General features: G+C 41.2%; 1 protein-coding gene across 2 annotated transcripts in view; it reads right to left on the reverse strand.

Annotated features, from left to right (window-relative positions):
* Nucleotides 1-25,530, reverse strand: part of SGK1 (serum/glucocorticoid regulated kinase 1) — a 121,959-nt gene that overhangs the window by 88,986 nt on the left and 7,443 nt on the right. For both annotated transcript variants that reach the window (XM_074948454.1, XM_074948455.1), the window contains exon 2: nt 1,595-1,810. In XM_074948454.1, the coding sequence (XP_074804555.1) occupies nt 1,595-1,810 (216 nt within the window). The remainder of the gene's footprint in view (nt 1-1,594; nt 1,811-25,530) is intronic.

Raw genomic sequence — 25,530 nt, forward strand, 5'->3', positions numbered from 1 at the left:
GGTGTGGAAAAATTCACCCCTTCTTTGATAAAGCAGCAATTTCACACAATGAGCCAAATTCTGTGCCGATTTAGACTCAGTCAGTGCAACGTTACAGTAGTCAGTGAAGTTGCATGGAGTGTAAACTACTGCACAATTTGGCACAGTGAATCAGTACATCAGCTTATGGAAAAACATCCTAAGCAAAATTCTTATTACTTATTGAATCCTGACAGTGCGTTTAGCGCAATACAATCTATAGAGAAAATCACAGTCCCTGCTCCAGGCTGCTCAGGAGAGAAAGGATGGTCTCAAAATTAAGTCATCAGAGTGAGAATGAGGAAATCAATATTCCACTGTTCTGTTCCTAGCGCCACCAGTCTTTCCATATGAACTTAGGCAGGTTGCTTTATCTCTCCTTGCCTCACTTGCTGTAAAATAGGGAAATAGTACTTACCTAGCTTCCATGGACATTGTGAGACTAAATCAATTCACTTTGAGTTCCTCAGATGGAAGATGCTATACAAGTTTAAAGAATTATTACAATCCATGTTAGACTATATCACACAAATGTGAAATACAGCGAATTGACAGAATGTAACCTGTTGCAGCACAGATACAGGATAAAAAATTTCTCAAGTTCTCTGGGTTCTGTTCCCAGCTCATCCAAAGATGCTTTGGATGATCTTGGTCAAGTCACTTAACCTTGCTGTTCCCTCTGTAAACAGGGATAATTATACTTATTTATACCAATATCTATGGATGAAAAGTCCATATAAATATTATTTGCCTTTATTAAATAACCAGGAGAGTTATGCAATGTATGAGATCATTTCCAACAAGCACCCCCATCTTAATAATAATAAATAAACAAACACATTTCTGGAATTCTCTCTGGTCATTTCTTGTTATTATTATTCTTCAGTGTTACATCATGGGGATATTTTTAAAAATAGCCATTACAACATATAAGATCTTTAAGCACAGAAAGGAAAAGCTACTGTCTAAAATGTGTCCCTATGAATCACCACTAAATCCTGACCTTGTAAGTTTGGATAGTCAGGAATTTGATTAAATCCTCCACAAAATTCCTGCATTTCAGGTGCTCAAATACACTTGTTCTCCTTAGATTTTCCTTAACATTTTCACAATGGTAAATTATTATTTATGATTATTACTGCAATGTCTCAGAGGACCCCAAAAGATAGTCCCTGCCCCAAAGAACTTGCAATCTATGACATCATTCCCAGTAGTTTACTCCCTTCAGTAACGAAAAAATACAGAGCCTGAGTCAAAATCCATTGAAATCTATTGAATGGGAATCTTTCCATTGACATCAGTGGTCTTTGGATCAAGCTCATAGTGACTCCTGAGTTTTGCACACACCAAATAATAATATCAGTTTGGGTTTGGTATATCAGTCCCACACCATCTACAATTGTAAGCACAATAATTGTAAGTACTTCAAATGTATTCTAAATTGGAAATTAAGATAAAAGGCTAAGATGCCACAAACCCTTCTTCCATAAATACTCTCTTGGCTTTCCCCATCAGAAATCCATCCTGCATATGCCGGATCATTATTTAGTCCTTAGTGAAGAAGTGGATAGCTTACTTCGCAACTTCTGTGGCTTTCCCAGGAACACGACTCTGCCTCCTGAGGAACAATTCCTCGTTGAAAAGAGTGGTCACCCAAGCATGTCTGGCATAGTGAAGACTCAAGTTCTGGCTCCCCTTGAGGTATGTGCATCACAGTGGACCCTGTGTATTTGAGGTTGGTATTCTGGTGCTTTTCCATGCTGACCATTGGGCTCTTAATCCATCTCCGTACCTGCAAACACAACAGAATTTAAGAGCTCCCTTCAACTTCTTTAACCTTGTAATTTCTCAGGGGTATCCTGATGTGGCTATATAGTTATCGGCCATGGACAAGAATCTGATACCATGTAGGATGTCTGGATTTTCTCTCTCTTTCTCTCTCTACTTCTATTATCTTGACTGATTCTTCTCTTTCCTCTCCTTATGACTCTCTATTACATTTGGGAGTCACTCTTTGTGCTGGCATTTTAAACTCTATCCCTGCCTCCCTCTGAACCATCCTCTCCTGCCTTCCTCCTTTTGTCTTTAGCTCACTGTGTAGCACTTTGCAATACTGTGCATCGAGGACCCCATATAAAAATAAATGATATTGTATTCTCAAGGTTTGATGTTTCTCATGTACACGCTATATTTACTCTACTTTGTTTCTGTTATTGCCTCCCACTTGACATGTGAATTATATTTGCAGTGTGTAATGGAATTCTTAACGTGGATTGATAAATTAGTTCTCCTTGTTGCAGAAATCAGGGATTTTTCTGGACTCCTTCCTAAATCGTTTTATATAACAAAACAAAAAAGAGTCAGCCACATGATCCATGTTCCTTTTGTGCTTGATCAGCTTAAAATACAATTAAGAGAAATGTAAAAACCCCACTGTTCCCTTTTTATTCTGCTTTTGAAAGCTTGAAGGAAATTAACATAGGAAGGTGGAAGTTTATACCAGAATTATTTAATCAATAAGAGGTTGAAAAGCTGAGACTGTCAGAGCTGACTAGGAGATTAAACTACATAGCTTCCATTGAAATTAATGGGAACTTTGTGACTGAATCCTTATTTGGCTTGGAAAGTCTCGACCCAGATGTCTGCAAAGGGATGGCTCAAGAGCTGTAGCATGAGACTGTGCTGACTCACAACCCATTAATTGTAATCAGGTTCCACAGGCTGGAGGCCAGAATGGAACTTGGCCTCAACATAGAGATGGTTTGTAAGTAGAAGACCAGTCAAGTGCTGTAAATTAGAAAATAACACTTACATTAGTCAGGACCACCAGGCCTGTTGCTGCATTAGCAGTGAGAGTCTAAACCTCAGCAACTGGCGAATGGGTCGCTTACAATAAACAAACATTATGAAACGCAGCTAGCCAGAACATCCTCTGGTAGCTGGTAGGTGAGCAGTGAGCCCACAATTGCTCATGCTGTGCTAGTCTTCAGAAAATCATATGAACAACTCTCTTTCCTCTCTATGGAAACCAAACAAATAAGATGTCATTCTTGGGGGGCATGTGGCACTTGTCATTGTGCTGTTTACATTTGTTTCAGAGACACTAATATACGCAGAATGTTGTAATCTATACTTCCGATACTTTGGTATTTCATTCAGACCTCAGTTACCCTCTTGTCCTTTACAATCCCTTGAATTTTGGTATATGGCACACACAGTGTCTGCATGCCTTGGCAAAAAGGTATTAAAGTTTTTAAAAAGAGGTTAGAGTTGTGTGGAATCATTTTTCCATGATATTAAAGCCAAATGTGGTTTTGATTCAACTTTTTCTGTTTTTACAATTCTTAAATTCCTTAATAGGTAGAAAGACTGTTCTTCACCATTCTCCTTATTCATAGCTTTTCGGCTTCATGTTGCTCAGCTGGGGTTGTTGGTTTTTTGTTTCTTTTAAGAAATATATTTTGAAATTAATCTTTTGACGCTGGCAGATTTTCAACACATTTATTTTGCCAAACATAGTTGAGTCTAGGATTGTTACGCACATCACTAAATATATTACTCTCCAAGTAAATTCATGGTTGTCTCAACCTAATTCCAGAACTTGACAAGAACAATTTTTTTCCAGGACAAAAAGTCATGCTTTATATTCCAACTTAGTTTTATTATGGGAGGCAAGTATAATGTATTGAATTTCCTCTTGATGTGGTATATGTCACTTTGTTTGACCTTTTCTTTTACTCTTCCAATCCTGCTTGGTGGTCAGTTAAATGTTTCTAGTGACACTCACCTGCAGTAGTTCTGTCTTTTTTCATTACACCTTTCAGCCTCTGTGTCATAAGTAGGTATGAACAAATCAGTGTACATGAAAGAAGAACCTTCCTAAAACTTCTCCCCAAACATGAAACAAATCTGAAGCAGAGATGGACCTGCTCCAGATCCAAACTTCAGAATTCAAGGGTTACGTTCCAGTGCTTTGGTTCAGTAAAATATAAAGACATGGGCCAGCCAAGAAATTCAAATCTAGTTTGTATCTGAACTTTCTGTAGGTTTGACTAGTATTCAATTTTGGGATTTTGGTCTGCATTCAAAATGGGCTGATTCACGATGGCTCAGCAAGCCAGTTTGTTTCTGGGCTTCATTTTGTGCTTCAGAATCTATGCTTTCATTTAAAAAGAAAACTCTCTAGCACATGTGTTTCTAAAGAAAGTGCTCAAAATATGAACATTCCCAATTCAGCAACGTCTGCCTGAGCCAGCAAGCAGCCTGGAACAACAGTTCCGAGAGCTATTCATGGCAATGAGATGTTCACTCAGTAGCCCAGCCTTGGTAATTTAAATATCAGCTGTCAATGTTGTTACCTATTTCAATGGCTGATTAAAGAGTGTAAGAAAGAAAGGGGACACTTGCATTGTGAAGTGCTGCACAATCTGCTGTTAGTAGCACCTCATGATGGCCTCCTGAATAGGTGATTCTTGAATTATGGATGGAGCTTGGGAGAGTTTCACTACTCATTTTATTCCAGGCTGACTCCTGGTTTTGGTTCAGACTCATGTCACATACTGAACCTAGTTTTTACTGTTTAAAAAAGTTACATTAGCTTTGTTTTATTAAATATCTAAATAAAATTGTAAGTGCTCTTGGTAGTTAGAGCCAGGACTGAAAATGGAAATACAGAAACATGATGACAAAGACTGTGCTTATAGGAATTCTTGCCTGGTTAAGACAACCAGGAAGTAAGGGAAATCTGATAAGAGAACTTGAGTGCATGAAATTTCCACAGGTTTCAGAGTGGTAGCCGAGTTAGTCTGTATCAGCAGAAAGAACGAGGAGTACTTGTGGCACCTTAGAGCAGGGGTGGGCAAACTTTTTGGCCCAAGGGCCACATCGCGGTTGCGAAACGGTATGGAGGGCCGGGAGGGAAGGCTGTGCCTCCCCAAACAGCCTGGCCCCCGCCCCCTATCTGCTCCCTCCCACTTCCCGCCCCCTGACTGCCCCCCTCAGAATCCGCAACCCATCCAACCCCCTCTGCTCCCTGTCCCCTGACTGCCCCGCCCCCTATCCACACCCCCGCCCCCTGACAGGCCCCTGAGGCCCCCGAACCATCCATCCCTCCCCCACTCCATGTCCCCTGAGCACCCCCTTCCAGAACCCCCATCCTTAACTACCCCTCAGACCCCCATCCCCTATCCAACCTCCCCTGCTCCCTGTCCTCCCTGACCCCCCAGGACTTCCGCCCCATCCAACAGCCCCCTGTGACCTCCTGCCCTCCCCCCTTCCCCTTACCATGCTGCTCAGAACATCAGGACAGGCTTATTTGAAAGCCTGGGAGGTGGGCAAGTGCAAGCCACGCTGCCCGCATGGCAGTGCAACTATGGGGAAGGGGAGACAGTGGGGGAGGGACTGGGGACTAGCCTCCCCAGCCGGAAGCTCAGGGGCCGGGCAGGATGCTCCCGCGGGCCAGATCTGGCCCGCAGGCCATAGTTTGCCCACCCCCGCCTTAGAGACTAACAAATTTATTTGAGCATAAGCTTTCGTGGGCTAAAGCCCACTTCATCAGATGCATGCAGTGGAAAATACAGTAGGAAGAATAGATAGATAGATAGATAGATAGATAGATAGATAGATAGATAGATAGAACATGAAAAAATGGGGGTTGCCATACCAACTCTTAATGAGACCAATGGATTAAGGTGGGCTATTATCAGCAGGACAAAAAAAAAACTTTTGTAGTGATAATCAGGATGGCCCATATCCAACAGTTGACAAGAGTAACAGTAGGGGGAAAATTAGCTTGGGGAAATAGTTTTTAGTTAGTGTAATGACTCATCCACGCCACTAGCCATCACCTTCAGCCCCATGCTAATTTCCCCATGCTAATTTTCCCCCTACTGTTACTCTCACCTTCTTGTCAACTGTTGGAAATGGGCCATCCTGATTATCACTACAAAAGTTTTTTTTTCTCCTGCTGATAATAGCCCACCTTAATCGATTGGTCTCGTTAAGAGTCGGTATAGGAACCCCCATTTTTTCATGTTCTCTGTATATAGATATATCTTCCTATTGTATTTTCCACTGCATACATCTGATGAAGTGGGCTTTAGCTCAAATAAATTTGTTAGTCTCTAAGGTGCCACAAGTACTCCTCGTTCTTTCTGCTGAAATTTCCACAGCATTCACATTTTGGTTTGAATGAATTTGCATTTTTTTTTCATCAAAACCAATTCATATAGATTGGCAGACCTTAAGGTTGGAAAAGGTCCGAATTTTCCCAAATTGGATTAGACAAAGTCCAGATGGTTTGCCATTTTGGTTGAACTAAATTAAGCTTTTCCCCACTGCTCTGTTGGAGCCCCATTTAAGTCAACTAATTCAGGGACAAATTTGGCTTAAGGTTCCTGGAAGCTGATCTGAAGACTGAGGCTTTTCTTTTCATGGGATCTCAAAAAGACATGTAGATGTAGGAATTTTTATTGATTTGTGAGTGGCAGGATGTCAGGGTTAGAAAAAGAAATATACCCTTAGGGCTTGTCTACACATGAAAGTTAATCCAGAATGAAGTAGGGTATGAATTTAAATATAAAATTAACTATTCCCAATTAACTCCATGTGTGGACTCTTTTATTCCAGAATACAGGTGCCTTATTTTGGATTAATTTAAACCAAGTGAATTAAACTGTTTCAGAGTAAGGCACATTTAATCAGGATTAAGTACATCCAAAAATGAAGTTAATCAGGGATAGATATTTTGGAATAGCTCCCCATGTAGACAAGCTCTTAGTCTATTTTTTAGATATCACAAACAATTCAGCATAACATGCACAGAGAAGTACAACTATTATTCCTGGTACACAGGGTGGAAAATAAAACAATTTAATATTTGATTTATGACATTTATAGCTGTCCAACGACATTTAAAATCTTGACTTCAAACTGGAAATATGGACTGGCAACATGTTTTTAACATCAGCTGTCGACTTCTAAATAAAAAATACTTCCCTGGGTTTAGCAGTGAAGAGCCTGGCTTGTATGAGTGAATCTCAGGTTTCCACAGAATTTTGTAAACTATATATTACCATTTTTCAGACTGACACAGTTAAGTTTATTGAAATGTTATGTATATATATTAGTCACATTAATTCTAAGTCAACACATAGGCCTTTGACCACCTATAATCCTAATGCATTTCAAAGGGTGACTATATAGTTACTAGGCTAATTTCCACTAAGAGTGTACCCCATATCTATTGTGCTTGGCTTGGGCTCTATAAAACTTTGCCACATTCCATTCAAAGTGCAAGGCACACTTCTTTGACCGTGCATCCCCTAATAAAAACACCTAGAACAGCACAAATAAACAAACTATAAAAAGAAAGTCCACAACCAATTATCTGCCTTGGCAGAGGAAGACACAAAAAAAGATTGAATCACAAGTAACTGATGCTAGCTAAATTGCCAAGTGCAGTACTAGAAGGCAGTCATATACCATGGTGCTGGGTACATTGTTACTTACATTGTAAGCTCTTTGGGGGCAGAGATTGTCTTTTTGTTCTGTGTTTGAACAGCGCTCAGCACAATGGGGTCCTGGTCTGTGACTAGGATGCCTATGCTCTAGGATAATACAAATAATAATAAAAAAAAACATTGTTCTTCACATTAAAGGAGAGATTGCATTAAACAAATAGGTTCTTTTATTATTACTTTTTATCCACCTGTTCCAAACCGAGCTCTCTCTTCTGAATAATATTGACAGATCCCTGCATTGCCATGTGAAGAGTGACCCTTTGAGCTCTCCAGAAAATTTCCCTCATGCCTACATAACAGGAGCAACTGATCCACACAACTGGGCTGGCATCACTTGAATAGAATAGACCAAAATGAGAAAGTGCTCTCAGTTTAATTTTGACTAGTCTTAATAACAGGATCTGCACGCCTTTTCCTCATCTATTTCCCATCTCCACTGGAAAGTTCATAGAAATCTGGAAACGTAGGGCTGGAAGGGACCTCGAGAAGTCATTAAGTCCAGTCCCCTATGTAGAGCAGGACCAAGTAAATCATGATCATTCATGACAGGTGTTTGTTCAACCTGTTCTTAAAAACCTCTGATTTCATATTGCTACATGTCTGTAGTGGACCTCGTCACAGGATATAATGTTGTGAAGGCCAAAAGTATAACTGAGTTCAGAAAAGTATTAGATAAGTTCATGGAGTACAGGTCCATCGATGGCTATTAGCCAAGATGGTCAGGGATACAACTCCATGCCCTACACCTCTGACTACTAGAAGTTGGGACTGGATGAAGGGATGGATCACATGATAAATTGTCCTGTTCTGTTCACTCCCTCTGAAGCATCTGGCACTGGCCACTATTGGAAGACAGGATATTGGGCTAGATGGACCTTTGGTCTGACCCTGTATATCCATTCTTATGTTCTGATGACATGGGTCATCTATGAAGCTTGCTTGATCTCACTGTGTGATCTATATGGAATCCATCCTTCACATGATAAATCTATGAGACTTGCCAAATGTTGCCCTACATGTTTAACATTAATTAGCAAAAGATAGAACAAATGATTTGATAAAATAATCCCCTTCACACCTATGAGTCTTCATCCCCTGTCAGAACCAACCTTGCACATAATTTCCTTCTCACATTTTGTAATGTGTTTGCACCTCAAGGTCTGCTGGAACAGGAAATGCCATAATAGCTTGCCAAAAGCTGCTCTTGCAGTATTTCTGTAAGCAGAACTGACATACCTTTCACAAGAAAATCTTACTTATGCCAGGTTTTCAAGGTACAGATAGTTCTGGCAAACTTTGCATAAGCATCTAAGCTCCTGGATGTTTATCTGATCCGCACCTGAACTTTTGAGAGTCAGCCATCACTAACCCTAACCTGAATTAGAATTGTTCTAACCCTGACATAAACAAAATCTTTACTCCAAAGGAACTGTGCCAAACACACCTTTGTCAAGTATATTTATAATCTTACTGAAAGGTGAACACACAGTTATAAATAAAATAAATAAATAAATCAGACTCTTTATTTTCTGAGTCTAGCTTGCTCTAGTTTCTTTGTTTGATCTACTTTCTAAAAGCCTGATATCCAGCAGCGATAATCCCTCAGACTAGAATATTGCCAGATGTGATTAAATGAGGTTGCCAAATTCCAGGTTTTTTCCACTCTTGGCTTTTCCTCTTATGTAATAGTGAACAGATATAGCTTTTAATGTAATATGGTTCAGCTGTCAATGGCATCAGTTAACTCAGCACTCTTTCTACTGTAGACAGGTATTAATTCATAAATCAGTCCCATTTACTGTAATCACAAGCAATGTTTTCCATGAGGGAAACATCAACTTCTTCTACAGAGCACCCTAGCACTTACAGCTGCCCTCATTCTACTGGGCTCCCACAGGTGCCATTACTAAATTGTTACTACTGTATTTCATGGTGGTCTTTGGGGTCATCCTTGGGTTTGGGGAGTATTGATACGATAATGCTCCTTAAGACTCCTTGTGGCCTGTTTGTTGGGCCTGCCTTTAGCCCACAGTCTTGTCTGCAAAGGGCTCCATTTTTCAGGGGTGCTGAAAAGAATGGGAGTTGAGGGTGCAGAGTAACTGCCAGGAGAGGCTCAGCACCTGCTTCAGCCAGCCACTGTCCTGTCCCCTGCAGTCCAGATCCCCATCTTCCAAAATGGAGGACGACCTTTGGCCTCTGCAGTCTCATTGCATCAGAAGACACAACGACAGCTACTCTGTACACTAAGGCTGCCTACATTACGAGCTATGGGTGTGATCCCCCTGCCCAAGTACACACACTTGCACTAGCTCCCATCAAGCCAGGGTGAGTATAAATAGCAGCGTAGCTGCAGTAGCATGGACCGTGGCAGTGGAGCCATGGCCTAGCCGTAGCAAGTACAAACCCACCTGAACCCAGTGAGTGTGTATTTCACTGTTTGCTTCCCTAAGACAACAAGGAATGGGGGGCTGCTGGACAGTTTTTTGGTGGGACTGAAAAAACTGCTTTAACTGTGTTGGTTGGAATTTTACAGAGTCAAGGTTCCCAGTACTGGTGCATGCTCCTCTTTGTATCATCTCATTGCCTTTTATACCTCTCAGTCAGCTTACTGCTTCTTCTACAGAGTCTCATTGCAGTGTCTCTGACATGAATATTCATTTTCCTACCAGACAGTATCTAATGCCTTAATTGTCATCTCATGCTGTTTGTGTGCTAGCTTTGTATCCCAGTGATATCAAATGCACTTTTCTCCTACTCCAATTGCAGTTCATCTGATCCTTTCCTCCCTTCTCCTGGCATTATCTAATTACAACTCAGAGCAGGATTTGAATTTTCCTCCGTTATATAAGACATACAGTGTTCACAGAGCTCTTGGAATCATCTCCCTGAAGCCTGGAGGGCAACTTTCAGGAAATCCATTTAAATTACAGTTATGGAGATTGTTGAATGAAAGGTTCATTGTTCAAACTGCATACAGTCAGCTAATTAAATAGAAGATGGTAAATGAGAGGGAAGCTGATTAATGTCCAAACGGAGATTTATCCCTGCTCTCTACTTGGCTTTGTCATTTAATTTGTTATGTTCCATGGGAAAAGTAACAATGCAATAGAATCAGTTTGTCAGAGCACCTCAAACTGCTGTTTTCTTCAAAACTCTGTAATGCATCACTTTATTTTTTACTAATCACATTTTATTTTAGAAAGTAAATGAAGAGCATCCCCCTTAGTAATCATCAGGTGCCATTCTCTGTGGCTGCATTACAAAAAGTGGGCTGAGGCCCAACTGTAGAGTCCAGCTGCCCTACATAAAAAAGGGAAGGGTCACCACTTTTCTGTCCCCAGTGCTATAAAATCCCTCCTGGCCAGAGGCAAAACCCTTTCACCTCTAAAGGGTTAAGAAGCTAGGATAACCTCGCTGGCACCTGACCAATATGACCAATGAGGAAACAAGATACTTTCAAAGCTGGAGGGAGCGGAACAAAGGGTTTGTCTGTTTGTGTGATGCTTTTGCCGGACCAGATCAGGAATGCAGCTCAGAACTCCTTAAAAAGTTAGTAAGTAATCTAGCTAGAAATGCATTAGATTTCCTTTTGTTTAAATGGCCGATAAAATAAATTGTGCTGAATGGAATGTATATTCCTGTTTTTGTATCTTTTTGTAACTTAAGGTTTTGCCTAGAGGGATTCTCTGTTTTGAATCTGATTACCCTGTAAGGTATTTACCATCCTAATTTTACAGAGGTGATTCTTTTACCTTTTCTTTAATTAAAAGTCTTGTTTTAAGAACCTGATTGCTTTTTCATTGTTCTTAAGATCCAAGGGTTTGACTCTGTGTTCACCTGTACAAATTTGTGAGGATTTTTATCAAGCCTTCCCCAGGAAAGGGGGTGTAAGGCTTGGGGCGATATTTTGGGGGAAGACGTCTCCAAGTGGTCTCTTTCACTGTTCTTTGTTTAACACGCTTGGTGGTGGCAGCATAGGGTTCAAGGACAAGGCAAAGTTTGTACCTTGGGGAAGTTTTTAACCTAAGCTGGTAAAAATAAGCTTAGGGGGTCTTTCATGCTGGTCCCCACATCTGTACCCTAGAGTTCAGAGTGGGGAAGGAACCTTGACACCAGCATTTCTATTCAGGCCAGGAGTATTGTTAACATGGCTCAGATTCATTAAAAATTGGGCCTTCCAAATATGCATCAGGAAATGATATGCATGTGAGAGAGAGCATGTTTGGGGGAGAACATATATCTCATGTCAACTGGGTTGAGAGATGCAGGCAAACGAGGTGTTATGGGAGGCATTTTGGACAATGGGCTAGGGATCAGGAGACTTAGAATTCTACAGCTGGCTCTGCCACTGCGCTCCTGTAGCACCTTGGGCAAGTTATTTCACCTCTTTCAGGCTCTGTTTCCCCTCCTATCCTTTGTCTATCTTGTCTGTTAGCTCTAAAGGGTAGGGGACGTCTCTTTGCAGGAGTTTCCTCAGTGCCTAGAGAAATAGGGCCCTTGTTTTGTTTGTGGCCTCTAGGTACTACTGTCATAAGTAAATACGATTAATAATAATTTACTAAAATTAATTGTTTTATGAAAACATGAAGGTATATGTGGATTACCTAAATGCAAGTGAGGGTTTCCTTTTGAGATGCTTTGGTGTCCCCTTCACAGCATAGAATCTGCTGAAAAATGTGAGAGCTAGTGTTGAACCACAGGGCCTGGATTTGTTCAATCCTCTTTTCATTAATTACTGTTCCTCTTTTGAAAATATTACCTGTGATCTATTTCCAGGTAGACGGGCTGGTGCCTAGCAAATAGTTTGAAATAGTTGTAAATTGCCCTAGAGCTATTGGGTCAGATCCTCTACTGGTATAAATCGCCATCGCTCCATTGAAGTCAGTGAAGTGACGCTGATTTACTCTAGTTGAAGATCTGTTCCATTTTGTCTAATCACTCTGGGCAACCCCAGGCCATGTTGTAGTGTAAATGTGAAGACATCCATTGCATGTTTTTAATTCAGAACAAGATGTTTAACTGATTTTTTTCAATGTTTTGGCATTAAGGAGTTTATGGAGCTCAGCCAAGGCAGAAATCAAATATATTTGAAAAGTTTAAGAAGTAGCATATCATGTTACTTTATATCTATATATAAAATTATTTGAATGTAAGGTCAAAAAGGTAGCTATGTATATAAGAAAAGTGCAAGATATATTACTATTCTAGGGTCTGATTCAGCAAAACACTAAAACCCACACCTAGCTTTAAGCATGGGTTTAAGTAATTTCCTATTCAGTAAACCACTGAAGCATGAGTTTAAGGCACAATGAAGAGCTTTACACTTAGGTGTTACAGTAATAAAACTAACAATAAATAATAGTGACACACTTCAGTGCTTTGCTCTTAGGGTTGATGCAGCTTCCAGTCAAGTCAATGGGAAAATTCTCATTGACTTGAATGGTGCAGGACAATGGTGAAGGACAAAGCATTAGTGCCTTAGGTTCATCTAGATATAGTACTCTTCTGGTTCTACTGACTTCAGCGGTCTTCTTGCTAAGCTGCTAATTTGTCTGAAATGTAAGCATACAAAGTACCTGCTCAAAGCTTTTTTCACATTCTCCTTGAAAATAAGTGATTGTCTCAGTGGGTTCTTGTCTCACTGAATAAATAACTAACTAAACTAAACACAAATCAGACGTCAAGAATTATAACATTCAAAAACCAGTCGGAGAACACTTCAATCTCTCTGGTTACTCAATTACAGACCTAAAAGTGGCAATACTTCAACAAAAAAACTTCAAAAACAGACTCCAACGAGAGACTGCTGAATTGGAATTAATTTGCAAACTGAATACAATTAACTTAGGCTTGAATAAAGACTGGGAGTGGATGGGTCATTACACAAAGTAAAACTATTTCTCCATGTTTATCCCCCCACCCCCCAGCTCTCCTGCTGGTAATAGCTCACCGTAAGTGATCACTCTGGTTACAGTGTGTATGGTAACACGCATTGTTTCATGTTCTCTATGTATATAAATCTCCCCACTGTATTTTCCACTGAATGCATCCGATGAAGTGAGCTGTAGTTCACGAAAGCTTATGCTCAAATAAATTTGTTAGTCTCTGAGGTGCCACAAGTACTCCTTTTCTTTTTGCGAATACAGACTAACACGGCTGCTACTCTGAAACCTGACTAAACTTTAGTAATCAGGTAAGAGTTTCTTGGATCAATAGCAAGCACTGACAGGACTTGCTTCTGTAGGAGAAAATACAATAGATTCATTGTCCATATTGATATATAACACTGTTGCTGCAGATACCCTCTCTATGTGTATTATCTGAAAGGCAAAACAAAACAAAACAGTCTGTATTATGTATGTGCGCTAGCCTAATCTTTCCAGGCTACCAAGTTACAAATTGCTTTAAATCTAGATCTAATAAAGACAACATGAACAACACAACCCCAGATCCTTTGTATAGGGTCCTAGGTTGTTTGTATATTCTTTCTTATTCTGTGTTATATGAGCAGAGCATTGTACCTACGTAATATTCATTTTAACCTCTATTCTTCTGGGCACTCCTAAAGTCCTGCCTGTAATAATAACTACCACTCATACAGCATCTTTCATACAAAGATCCCACAGCAATCTATAATAACTGAGGAATACTTGTGGCACCTTAGAGTCACAAATTTATTTGAGCATAAGCTTTCGTGGGCTAAAACCCACTTCATCGGATGCATGCAGTGGAAAATACAGTAGGAAGATAGATATATATATATATATATATATATATATATATATATATATATATATATATACAGAGAACATGAAAAAATGGGTGTTGCCATACAGTTAAGGTGAGCTATTATCAGCAGGAGAAAAAAAAACCTTTTGTAGTGATCATCAGGATGGCCCATTTCCAACAGTTGACAAGAAGGTGTGAGTAACAGTAGGGGGAAAAAATAAACATGGGGAAATAACTTTACTTTGTGTAATGACACATCCACTCCCAGTCTCTATTCAAGCCTTTATTCAAACTGGTGTCCAGTTTGCAAATTAATTCCAATTCAGCAGTTTCTCATTGGAGTCTGTTTTTGACGTTTTTTTCTTGTAGTATTGCCACTTTTAGGTCCATAATTGAGTGACCAGGGAGATTGAAGTGTTCTCCGACTGGTTTTTGAATGTTATAATTCTTGAAATCTGATTTGTGTCCATTTATTCTTTTGCGAAGAGACTGTCCAGTTTGGCCAATGTACATGGCAGAGGGGCATTGCTGGCACATGATGGCATATATCACATTGGTAGATGTGCAGGTGAACGAGCCTCTGATAGTGTGGCTGATGTGACTGGGCCCTATGATGGTGTCCCCTGAATAGATATGTGGACAGAGTTGGCAACGGGCTTTGTTGCAAGGATAGGTTCCTGGGTTAGTGGTTCTGTTGTGTGGTGTGTGATTGCTCGTGAGTATTTGCTTCAGGTTGGGGGACTCTCTGTAGGCAAGGACTGGCCTGTCTCCCAAGATCTGTAAGAGTGATGGGTCGTCCTTCAGGATAGGTTGTAGATCCTTGATGATGCCCTGGAGAGGTTTTAGTTGGGGGCTGAAGGTGACAGCTAGTGGTGTTCTATTACTTTCTTTGTTGGGCCTGTCCTGTAGTCGGTGACTTCAAGAAGCTGAAGGAACCAAAAGTGCCCAAACTTAGGAAGCCTTCTAGTAGTCACCTAGTTTTTTTTCTCCTGCTGGTAATAGCTCATCTTAACTGTATGGCAACACCCATTTTTTCATGTTCTTTGGGTGTATATATACCTTCCTACTGTATTTTCCACTGCATGCATCCGATGAAGTGGGTTTTAGCCCACGAAAGCTTATGCTCAAATAAAATTGTTATTCTCTAAGGTTCCACAAGTACTCCTCGTTCTTTTTCCTGATGCAGACTAACATGGCCACCACTCTGACACCTATAATAACTATGTAATTGTGTGGACATATAGGCCCAGATACTCTAGCTGAAGCCAAGAAATGCTTGGAAGTGAGGGGTTGCAAAGGTGGTTGATTCATATTTTTCAATATACATTTATCACTGTATTTTTTCCTTTTGAAATTCATTCTTCAGATTATCACTTGCAACAAATCATTTTTTGCATCCTTCAATAGTTTTGGCTGAAATAGCACTTCAAGATAAAATATAATTGCAGTATAATAATACTTGCTGCTGTATTATGTAATAATGCATGCAGAACATGATGAATTGTGAGATACAGTATCAAACATCATTTAACTCCAATCGTTCGCTGTTACATGAAAAGTGTTGTCATAATGAGATGCACAAAGGACATTTTGGGTGTTCTCCTAGTTTGAACCTAATGCTGCTTCTCTTGCTCTCCAAAACTGCAAAGGATAGATTTGTTATACAAGATCAGGCATTTATATCATCATAATGATTCATAGACTTTAAAGCTGGAAGGGACTATTAGATCATGTAATCTGATCTTCTGTATATCACAGGCTATAAAATTTTACTCATTTACTCCTGTGTTTAGCCAAATAAACTGTGTTTGGCTAAAGAATATCTCCTGGAAAGGCATCCAGCCTTGCTCTGAAGACAGCAAGAGATGGAGTATTCACCACTTCCCTTGGTACTTTGTTCCAATTGCTAATCACCCTTGCTGCTGAGCTGATAAGAATGCTCTGAGATATACTGACCATAAGGCTTCTTCTACAGTACCTTTCAGTATTTTGTTTAGGAAAAGTTAAATTGATTTGCTTGGCAATGTCATATAAAACCAAAGAAGATTAATTTTCTGAATTCACTATCTTTTTCTTAACTATTTCCAACATGTGTGCTGACAGGTGTGAACTCATGGGTGCAGGGACCATTTGAGATTTACCTATCACTGCAGAAAAGCATTTATGAGTCTGAACAATTTGTAAAGACACTTCCACAGCACAACCTTCCCCCAAAACTTGCATGCAGAGAGGCTGAAACTATTTAATAAGTTGACTTTATTAGGTTTGAATTTGTTGGATGGTTAAGAATCATGAGCATGACATCCTTTTCACGTTTGTGAAGAAATCTATCTGCCTGGAGGCTGGTAGATACGAAAGGGAGAGTTAGTGTTTGTGGTATTTCTTGATACAGAGCTTGATGTGACCTTATGTGCATTCCCAGAACAATGGAATATATATTAATACTTTCTAGTCACATTTTTGTCTGCCCTGAATTTTAATTCTGTTTTGACGCCCACCAAAATGCTGACTTTTGGTATACCAAGGACTCAACAAATAACAAGAATCCTCTCTGCCCCCTGTCCCTCCAAAATGACATAACCTGTAAAATAGATGCTTCAAGTAGTGAAATGTAAAGACTTTCTTTCACACCTCTCTAAGCTGCCTGGTATATCAATAAACGGTTCAACAAGTTGTTTTTCTTCACACTTTAACTATATCCCTTTGAGAGAGCTGCTCATTAAAGACGGCTAAGTGGACAAAAAACAAGTTAATAGGAGAAGAGCCACATTACATGCTAGCACTCATTTACAGTCCTTCCTTTAAAAAAAAAAAGTCTTCGGCAAGAATGTAGCAACAGATACAACATGCGCACCCACACACACACGCGTATAAAATACGATAACAACAAAGACTTCTTCAGTTTACATGATATTCCTTCTTCTTAGGCTGGTATTTTTTCAAGGGCATGGTCACAAACCACAGTAAGTATACTGCTGAGCATTTTTATTCTCAATGGGCCTGCATATGCTTTCAGGACTATTAAAATAAAAATCTTTGTTTTGGAAACACAAGCTGAAGTGGAAGCCACCGACAATGACTCATCAGCTTCAGGGCTGGAGTCTCCCATATGTTTAGTCTGTTGGTTTTGGGATGCCTGTGACTTAGGGTATGTCTACACTCACAGGCGCCAGCTTCCTCTGGGCCCCGGGGGTGCTCACCCCTCCGCTCCACCCCAGGCCCTGCCCCCAACCCCCCTTACCTGAAGCCCCCATCCCACCCCACCTCTTCCTGCCCCTGCTCCACCCCACCCTGCCTCTTTCCACCCAGTCTTCCCCCTCCCCTGAGTGCGCCCCATTCCAGCGCCTCCCCCCTCCGCTCCAGCACCTCCTGCATGCCACAGAACAGCTGTTCGCGGCGGGCTGGAGGAGCTGGGAGGGAGGGAGAGGAGCTGACCGTCAGGGCTGCTGGTAGACAGGAGGCTCAGGGGGTGGGGGAGGGTGGGAGAGGGAGGAGGGGAGCTGGCTGCCAGTGGGTGCTAAGCACCCACTATTTTTTTTCCGTGGGTGCTCCAGCCCTGGAACATGCGTGGAGTCGGTGCCTATGTCTACACTACAAATGTAAGTTGATCTATATTAGGTCAAATTACTGTCACCGCAATAATTACTGCAGTGGTGCATGTCTACACTACCCTCTTTGGTTCAGTGATGTGTGTCCTCGCCAGGAGCGCTTCCACCAACCAAAGAGGGCAGTGTGGGGAACTGAGAACCCGGTCTGTCAGCTCTGCTGGAAGCTCCCTGCCGGGAGCCTGGCTGCCCCACAGGCTCCCAGGCTCCTGGCAGGCTGCTCCCCACCCGCTCCCTGTTCCCCGCCGGGAGCAGGGAGAAGCTACCCAGGGCTTCTCACCTCCCTGTTCCTCACTGGGAGCTGGGGAAAGCTGCCCAGGGCTTCTCACCACCAGGGAGTTGGGTCCAGTTGCCATGAAATTGACAAGGCTGACTGGCTCCAGGCAGCGAGCGGGTGAGGAGGCTGCTTGGGCTTCTCACCCAAGCTCCCAGCTGGGAACAGGTCTGAAGCCACCTGAGCTTCAGCTCCCCTCTGGGCCCTCACTCCAGCTCCCAGAGGGGAGCAGGGTCCAGCTGCCCAGCTCTCCAGGGGAGCTGGGCTTTCTTGTCAATTTCATGACTTCTGCCATGAAATTGACAAGACAGTTGATGTAAGTAACATAAGGTCCAGGCAGACACTGCCTCATCCTAATTACACCGACATAAACCTTTCGCCTCTCATGGAGGTGGAGTTATTACGTCAGTGTAGTACGGCACTTATAGCAGCAGGAGGAAGGCTGTAGTTTAGTCACTGACATAATTAGGTTGACAGAAGCCGCCTTAGGTCGACCTAACTGTGTAATGTAGACCAGCCCTGAGGCAGCTTGTTTTGACTCCCTTATTCCACATGCTCAGCTTTTTTCTATGTGCAAACAAAATTTCCAAAGTCGTTTCGGTAAACGTCATTGGTGCTAACAATTTTTTTTCTTCTTAGCAAGCCAACATTTTAGAAGGTCAAGGTTGATTAAGTTAAACAATGTGTATTACATCAGGGAAGAATATCCTCTCATTGAAAACCCTGCTGGTAGGCAGACATATGTGATTTCAGTTTGGCAGCTGAATGATTTCACAGTCCTCATGGTCTTCAAATAGTATTTTACTCCATGTCAATGTGTGAAGGAAATAGGAAAGCAGCGGCCCACTTTGCCAAAAGAGTTATTTAGCTGAAACAAACAAAACAGCAAAGAGGGAAAGAGGCGGAGGAAATGATTGAGACAGACAAGTTACCCAGGTTTTTAAAAGGATTGGATAGCTTTCAGTTATGCAAGTGAAGTCAATGAAACAAAGGAAATCAAACCTCATACTTAAACCTATTGTTGTTGATTTGGGAAGGGAGCTTGTAACTAACGGTACCATTTTCAAAAGCAGACAAGTGACTTAGGATCCTAAGTCCATTCCTATTTTCAAAGGTGACTATGGGACTTAGGTGCTTACGTCCCATTGACTTTACCCTAGGGGCCTTACCAAAGTTAATGCGAGTCCTGCCATTCACCTCAGAGAACTTGGTATCAAGAGCTACATGGATCCACCAACCAACCTGGGACTCCAAAGCCTGGGAAGGAACAGTCTGTTCCCTGGACCTCCATGGCCCTACTCAATGCACAACCTGTTTAACTGGGTGGGACCAGGAGTTAAACATTAAAGGGGGGAAATCAAGAAGAACAGAAGAAACATGAGTGGGCAGAAAATGATTTGTTTACATATTTTATTTATGGAGCACTGTCGGGGTGTTCAGAGCTGTACAAGAAGAGAGGCAGGCCTGGTTCTTATCCAATGAAGTTTATAATCCAAAATGGACAGATAATACAGTTTAGACACAAAATATCCTGGATGGCCAGAGAATGGACCATCCAGTCTCAAAATGTTTCATATGTATTTTTCCCCTCAAAGTTTCTTAATGAATCTTAAATAGAAAAGAATAAATTCATTTATGCTAAGAGATCCCACAGGAATCACCTTTGCTCCCTCAATAATCCATTCTAAATTGAAGTGGAATAGAAGAAACAAAGGCATATGGAATAAAGAAGCATATGGATCTAAAAAGAGAAATATTTCCCTTTTGAGAGGACTAGAGAAGAGTGTATTGTATAGGCCACGGGCTCAAGAAGGAACCAGCATTAAGTGTGTTAAAGGAAGCATCTAACAACATAAATCAACTCTTAGAATCCTGTTATCAAAACTGTAGTCATAGCCCATCTCCCCCAAGTGCATGGGAACCCCTGCTATTATGCACTGAGGAACCACTGTCAAACTGAAATGTACCAGCTAAAAGATAGGTCCAGGGTAATGAATTGAGAATCTCTCTCCTGAGGCTTGCACTGACGATTGGCTTCCTACTTCACAGAGAGGCTTGGTAATGATAGGGACCCTGCTCTGGGGGAGGCACTTAAGTGACACACTACATGAAATATTACTTTGAAAACAACCACAAAAAAAACTTTTCACAAATGTTTCTGAGTCTCCTTTCCACCTAGCATCCTCGAGCCCAGAGGCAATGAGACCAGTGTGTAAATTATCCTCACCGAACACATTACATGTGAACAAGTGCAGTGTTCAAACAAAGCTCAGGGTCCAATATAAGCCTCATACTGAACTCACTCCATTGTGCTTAGGAATTGCTGCACATACCATAGAGTATGAAAAATCATCCTATTGTTTGGGGCAGGAAGAGAAGTGAAAGGAGGTTTGAAAGAGAACAGTTACCTATTTTGGCCCAGATCCTGTGCAGTTCAGCTAGCCAGGCTGTGCAGTGAAATTCTCCATGGAAGGAATTCCCCAGCCCCCACCATGGAACATCTGAAGGGCTGCACTGCAGCTGCTACTCCCATACTATAGGAGTCAATGGCTGGGTTGGTGGCGAATCCGTCGACACTGTTCCTGCTCTTCTCCCAGGGCTGAGCGCCGGGTGACAGCACAAGAGGAATCCCCATGGAGCTGGGCTCTGTGACTTATAAGAAGGTGCCGTCCCTTTGCAGGCTTCACAAATCCCACTCCATTCCTGCACAGTGGAACCATGCTGGTTCTGCTGCAGCGGGGGAAACTTCATGGCCATGGAGGGGGTAGAGGCGCACTTGCGTCTCATGCCATGCACATATTTTAGTTTGTAGGTGCAAGTTAGGTACAATGTTGGCCAGATCCTTAGCTGGTGTAACTCAACATCACTCCAGTGAAGCCCAGGAGCTGGCAGCAGCGGCCACAGTGGGGTGACTCAGCGGTGCTATGCCCTGGCTCCAGGTCAAGGGTAAGATTCTTTTGCCCCAACCACATGTAGGTCCCTGTGCAGAGCGCCGTTGCTTGGGGAGGCTGGTAACATGGCTGTAAAAGAGCAGCAACACCAGGGACTATGAACTTGGTAGAGAAGCTACTGAAGAAATATAAGTAGTGGATGGATCAAAAGCCCTACTTCCACGGAGAGAATGGAAGCATCAGCATTGTTCAGTTCTTTTAAATTACTGTGAAACCAAATACCTTTTCAGCAATAAAGTCAGAGCACTTGCCTGATGATGAACAGCAAGGGAGTACAGTTACCCTGGCCTCAATCCTTAGGGAAACCAATTCATTTGCTTCATATCCCTCTGGGAACAAGGTTACTGAATAAGCATGTGAACCTGCTGATTAGTGCTCGTCTCTGGTTAAAGAACAAATCTTTTGAAAACAAAGCCCAAGTGCTCCTTAATATGAGAGAGAGAGAATTCTGAGCAGGCCGGAAAGTGAAATCTGAAACAACCTGGCTCTAAAGAAAAGAAGCTCGCTTTACACCTTCCTTTCCCTTTGCTCATCTTTTAAATCAGCTTGGATTAATGTAAAAGGATTTGGCTGAGATGAAAGTGAGCACCTGAGTAAATTAATTCAGCATGTGTCATTATGGAGGGGAACATCTGCCCGTGGAGTGGCAGAGATTATAAAATATATCCAACTCCCATATAAAATAAACCCAGTCCTAGAGTTCTTTAAAGGCTTGTTCCTGATCTCACCTCAGGCTTGTTAACATGTATAGCAAAGGGGGTTGGTTCTGAAAATAGCTGATTACTGGCATTCCTTTGATTTTATGCACAGGAGTTACATATGTGCTAAATTACCTGAAAAGATTTACTGGGGTGCTCTTCACATACAGGTAGGATAATCCCCCATTTTACCCCATCGTTACTTGCTTGCTCAGTACTAGTTAGCATTTTATAGGTGCTTTTTCTGCATTTCCTTTGAGCTCATTCGTCAAGGCAAATTCTGACTTTGTGTGAGTAGTTATTAACGCAGGTTTCAGGCAAAATAAATGCATTTAAAATCTATCTATCAACACAATTCCAAGGCTCCATGCAATTGCATCAGATCATGGATTACACAGTCAGCCAGTTTGGTTCTGGCAGTGCCAACAAAATGGAGGAGTGAGATTGAAACACATTTGGAAAAATGATTTAGAGGTACATTCTGACAATGGCATATAGGTGATAATCTTAAGTATCTGATCCAAAGCACATTAAAGTCAGTGGATAAGCTGCTAGTGATGTCAATGGTTTTTGGATCAGGCCTTTTGTGGGTGAATTTACCCCTACATTTAATGGAGATCTTGCCTTTATTTAAAGGGGAGAGGTGATTTTTTTGAGCACCATATACTGAATGATTGTTATCATAATCATTTTTATTATTTAAATATTCGACACAACCTTTAATTTCAAGGATTCTTATAGGGGAAGGCAATTTTCTGAAAGTTTAAACAAGAAATACACCATAGTTCATAATTATTAGCTGCAGGTCCTAAAGTTCCTAACACTGGGCATTCTACCAACTATGTATCTTCAGTTGCAGCAGTGTCTTTAACTTTATTATAGTTTTTTTTTATATCACAGTGTGTCCTCCCTCCACCTTACTTTCTTATTATTTTCTGTTCAGCTTCCTTTTCTTTGGACTGATCACAGTCGTGCAGTCTAGGTACTAGTCAAAAAACTTCCATACAGAGAAATCCAGTAGTGATTTTGTTCTAATGTGTAGCAACAGTCCTGCTGTGACTGTCTCAACACAGAGATTCAGTCCAAAACTCCAGCCAGGCCAGCCCATTTTACCAAATCTAGGGTGAACTATTAATTTTCTTTCCTTTGGTGACTTTTTTTTTAAACTGATCATTAATTGTACAGGAAAGATGGACCCAAAGATTTGGGTGATTCAGCCAAGCACAATGGCTTCATGAAAAGCCATTTACATTATCAGTATAAAACCTACCAATTACTTATCATTAATTGAATTCCCATTTTAAACTATTACAACTTAGTTACCATTACGCTTGTTAAAGCTTTCCATTCTTTCATTAGACAAATGTGAGGCCATATTAGTACCAGAAGGATACAGAAAGAGCCATCTTTTCTTTCTCTAGTTCTGGGATTGCTCATAAGGTTTAACAGATTTTTAGGCCAGATTTTCAATGTGCTGAGACCTTTTGAAATATCTGCCCCTTAAAGAACAGCACTTTCCAGCCTATGTAAGAATCTGCCAGCTGCTCCTCAACTTTGGAATGTGGCTTAATAATAATAATTTTTTTTTCTCTCTGCCACAATTTGAAGGCCTCTTAGTGCCTCAACAAAAATTAGTACACAGTAACTAATGAATGAGGCAAAAGAGGCTAATTAATATAAATCCAGAGCAGAAAGTGAAATAAAAAGAACATAGCTAGCACTTCCTCCCAAACCCACCAGATCTCTCTCTCTCTCACCCCCCCCCACCCCGCAACCAAATTTTTATTATTATAAGCTCCCATCAAGATTGGGGCCCCATTGTGTCAGACATTGTACAGACACATAGTAAGAGACAATACCTGCCCTAAAGAGCTTCCAGTCTAGGCAGACAAAGCTTGGGAAAGGAAACTGAGGGACAGAGTCTACGAAGAGCTACAAAAGAATCTCAGAAAACTGGGTGACCGGGCAACAAAATGGCAGATGAAATTCAATGTTGATAAATGCCAAGTAATCCACATTGGAAAACATAATCCCAACTACACATATAAAATGACGGGGTCTAAATTAGCTGTTACCACTCAAGAAAGAGATCTTGGAGTCATTGTGGATTGTTCTCTGAAAACATCCACTCACTGTGCAGCAGCAGTCAAAAAAGCAAACAGAATCTTGGGCATCATTAAGAAAGGGATAGATAATAAAACAGAAAATATCATACTGCCGCTATATAAATCCATGGTATGCCCACATCTTGAATACTGCGTGCGGATCTGGTCGCCCCAACTCAAAAAAGATATATTGGCATTGGAAAAGGTTCAGAAAAGGGCAATAAAAATGATTAGGGGTATGGAACGGCTGCCATAGAAGGAGAGATTAATAAGACTGGGACTTTTCAGCTTGGAAAAGAGACGACTAAGGGGAGTTATGATAGAAGTCTATAAAATCATGACTAGTGTGTAGAAAGTAAATAAGGAAGTGTTATTAACTTCTTCTCATAACACAAGAACTAGGAGGAGTCCGGTGGCACCTTAAAGACTAACAGATTTATTGGGACATAAGCTTTTGAAAGCTTATGTCCCAATAAATCTGTTAGTCTTTAAGGTGCCACCGGACTCCTCGTTGTTTTTGTGGATACAAACTAACATGACTACCCCTTTGATTCAAGAACTAGGGATCACCAAATGAAATTAACGGGCAACAGATTTAAAACAAACAAAAGGAAGCATTTCTTCACACAACACACTGTCAGCCTGTGGAACTCTTTGCCAGAGGATGTTGTGAAGGCCAAGACTATAACAGGGTTCAAAAAAGAACTAGATAAATTCATGGAGGATAGGTCCGTTAATGGCTATTAGCCAGGATGGGCAGGGAAGGTGTCCCTAGCCTCTGTGCTAGAAACTGCAAATGGGCAACAGGGGATGGATCAGTTGATGATTATCTGTTCTGTTCATTCCCTCTGGGACAGCTGGCATTGGCCATTGTCAGAAGACAGAATACTGGGGTAGATGGACCTTTAGTCTAACCCAGTATGGCCACTCTTATGTTAAATGACTTGCCCAAGATCATACAACAGATCAGTGGCAGAACCAGGAAGAGAACACAGATTGCCTGAGACCCAGTGTAGGAATCAATTTAAAAATGTCCTGAGCCCTGTCCTGAAGAAAACTAGAAATGTGCTACAGTGAATAGGCAAGGAGGAGAGAGTTCCAACATCACAGCCCCTGACTGGAAAGGTCTTTACCTTCCCTTCATGGCCATGTCTTCTGCTGGTCAGCAGTGCCAATCTCAGACACTATAACAGCCCGTGTGTGAGCCATCACTGGTCTTCTCTTATTTAGCATCTTACATTCAAAAATGAAAAGCCTTCCATGGACTCATTTTAAAGTTAAAGCTGCAGGCATTTTCACTCAATGTTGTGTTACATAGACCCTTTACATGGTGAGATGCACCTGCCACTGTATGATGTGTGAACTGTACACACATACAGTAAAAATAAAAACATAATTATTTAATAAAAGCCTTTCTATTATTCATTTGAATTTTCTCGCCTGTTTGGCACATTTTAATATTAGTCCTTTGGGGAGATTTTTGTTTGGTTTTAATTTGCTGTAGCGTTGTTTTTAATCAACACAGTTTTCCCATTTGCAGAAGCTTTCTACTTATGTGTTTGCTTTCCTTCCATGTGCTCTGGCAAGGCCTTTCTCCCTGGCGTCAGAGCGTGTTTGATCCTACTAGTCA

This window comes from Natator depressus, chromosome 3, assembly GCF_965152275.1.
Source record: "Natator depressus isolate rNatDep1 chromosome 3, rNatDep2.hap1, whole genome shotgun sequence".
Taxonomy (NCBI): domain Eukaryota; kingdom Metazoa; phylum Chordata; order Testudines; family Cheloniidae; genus Natator; species Natator depressus.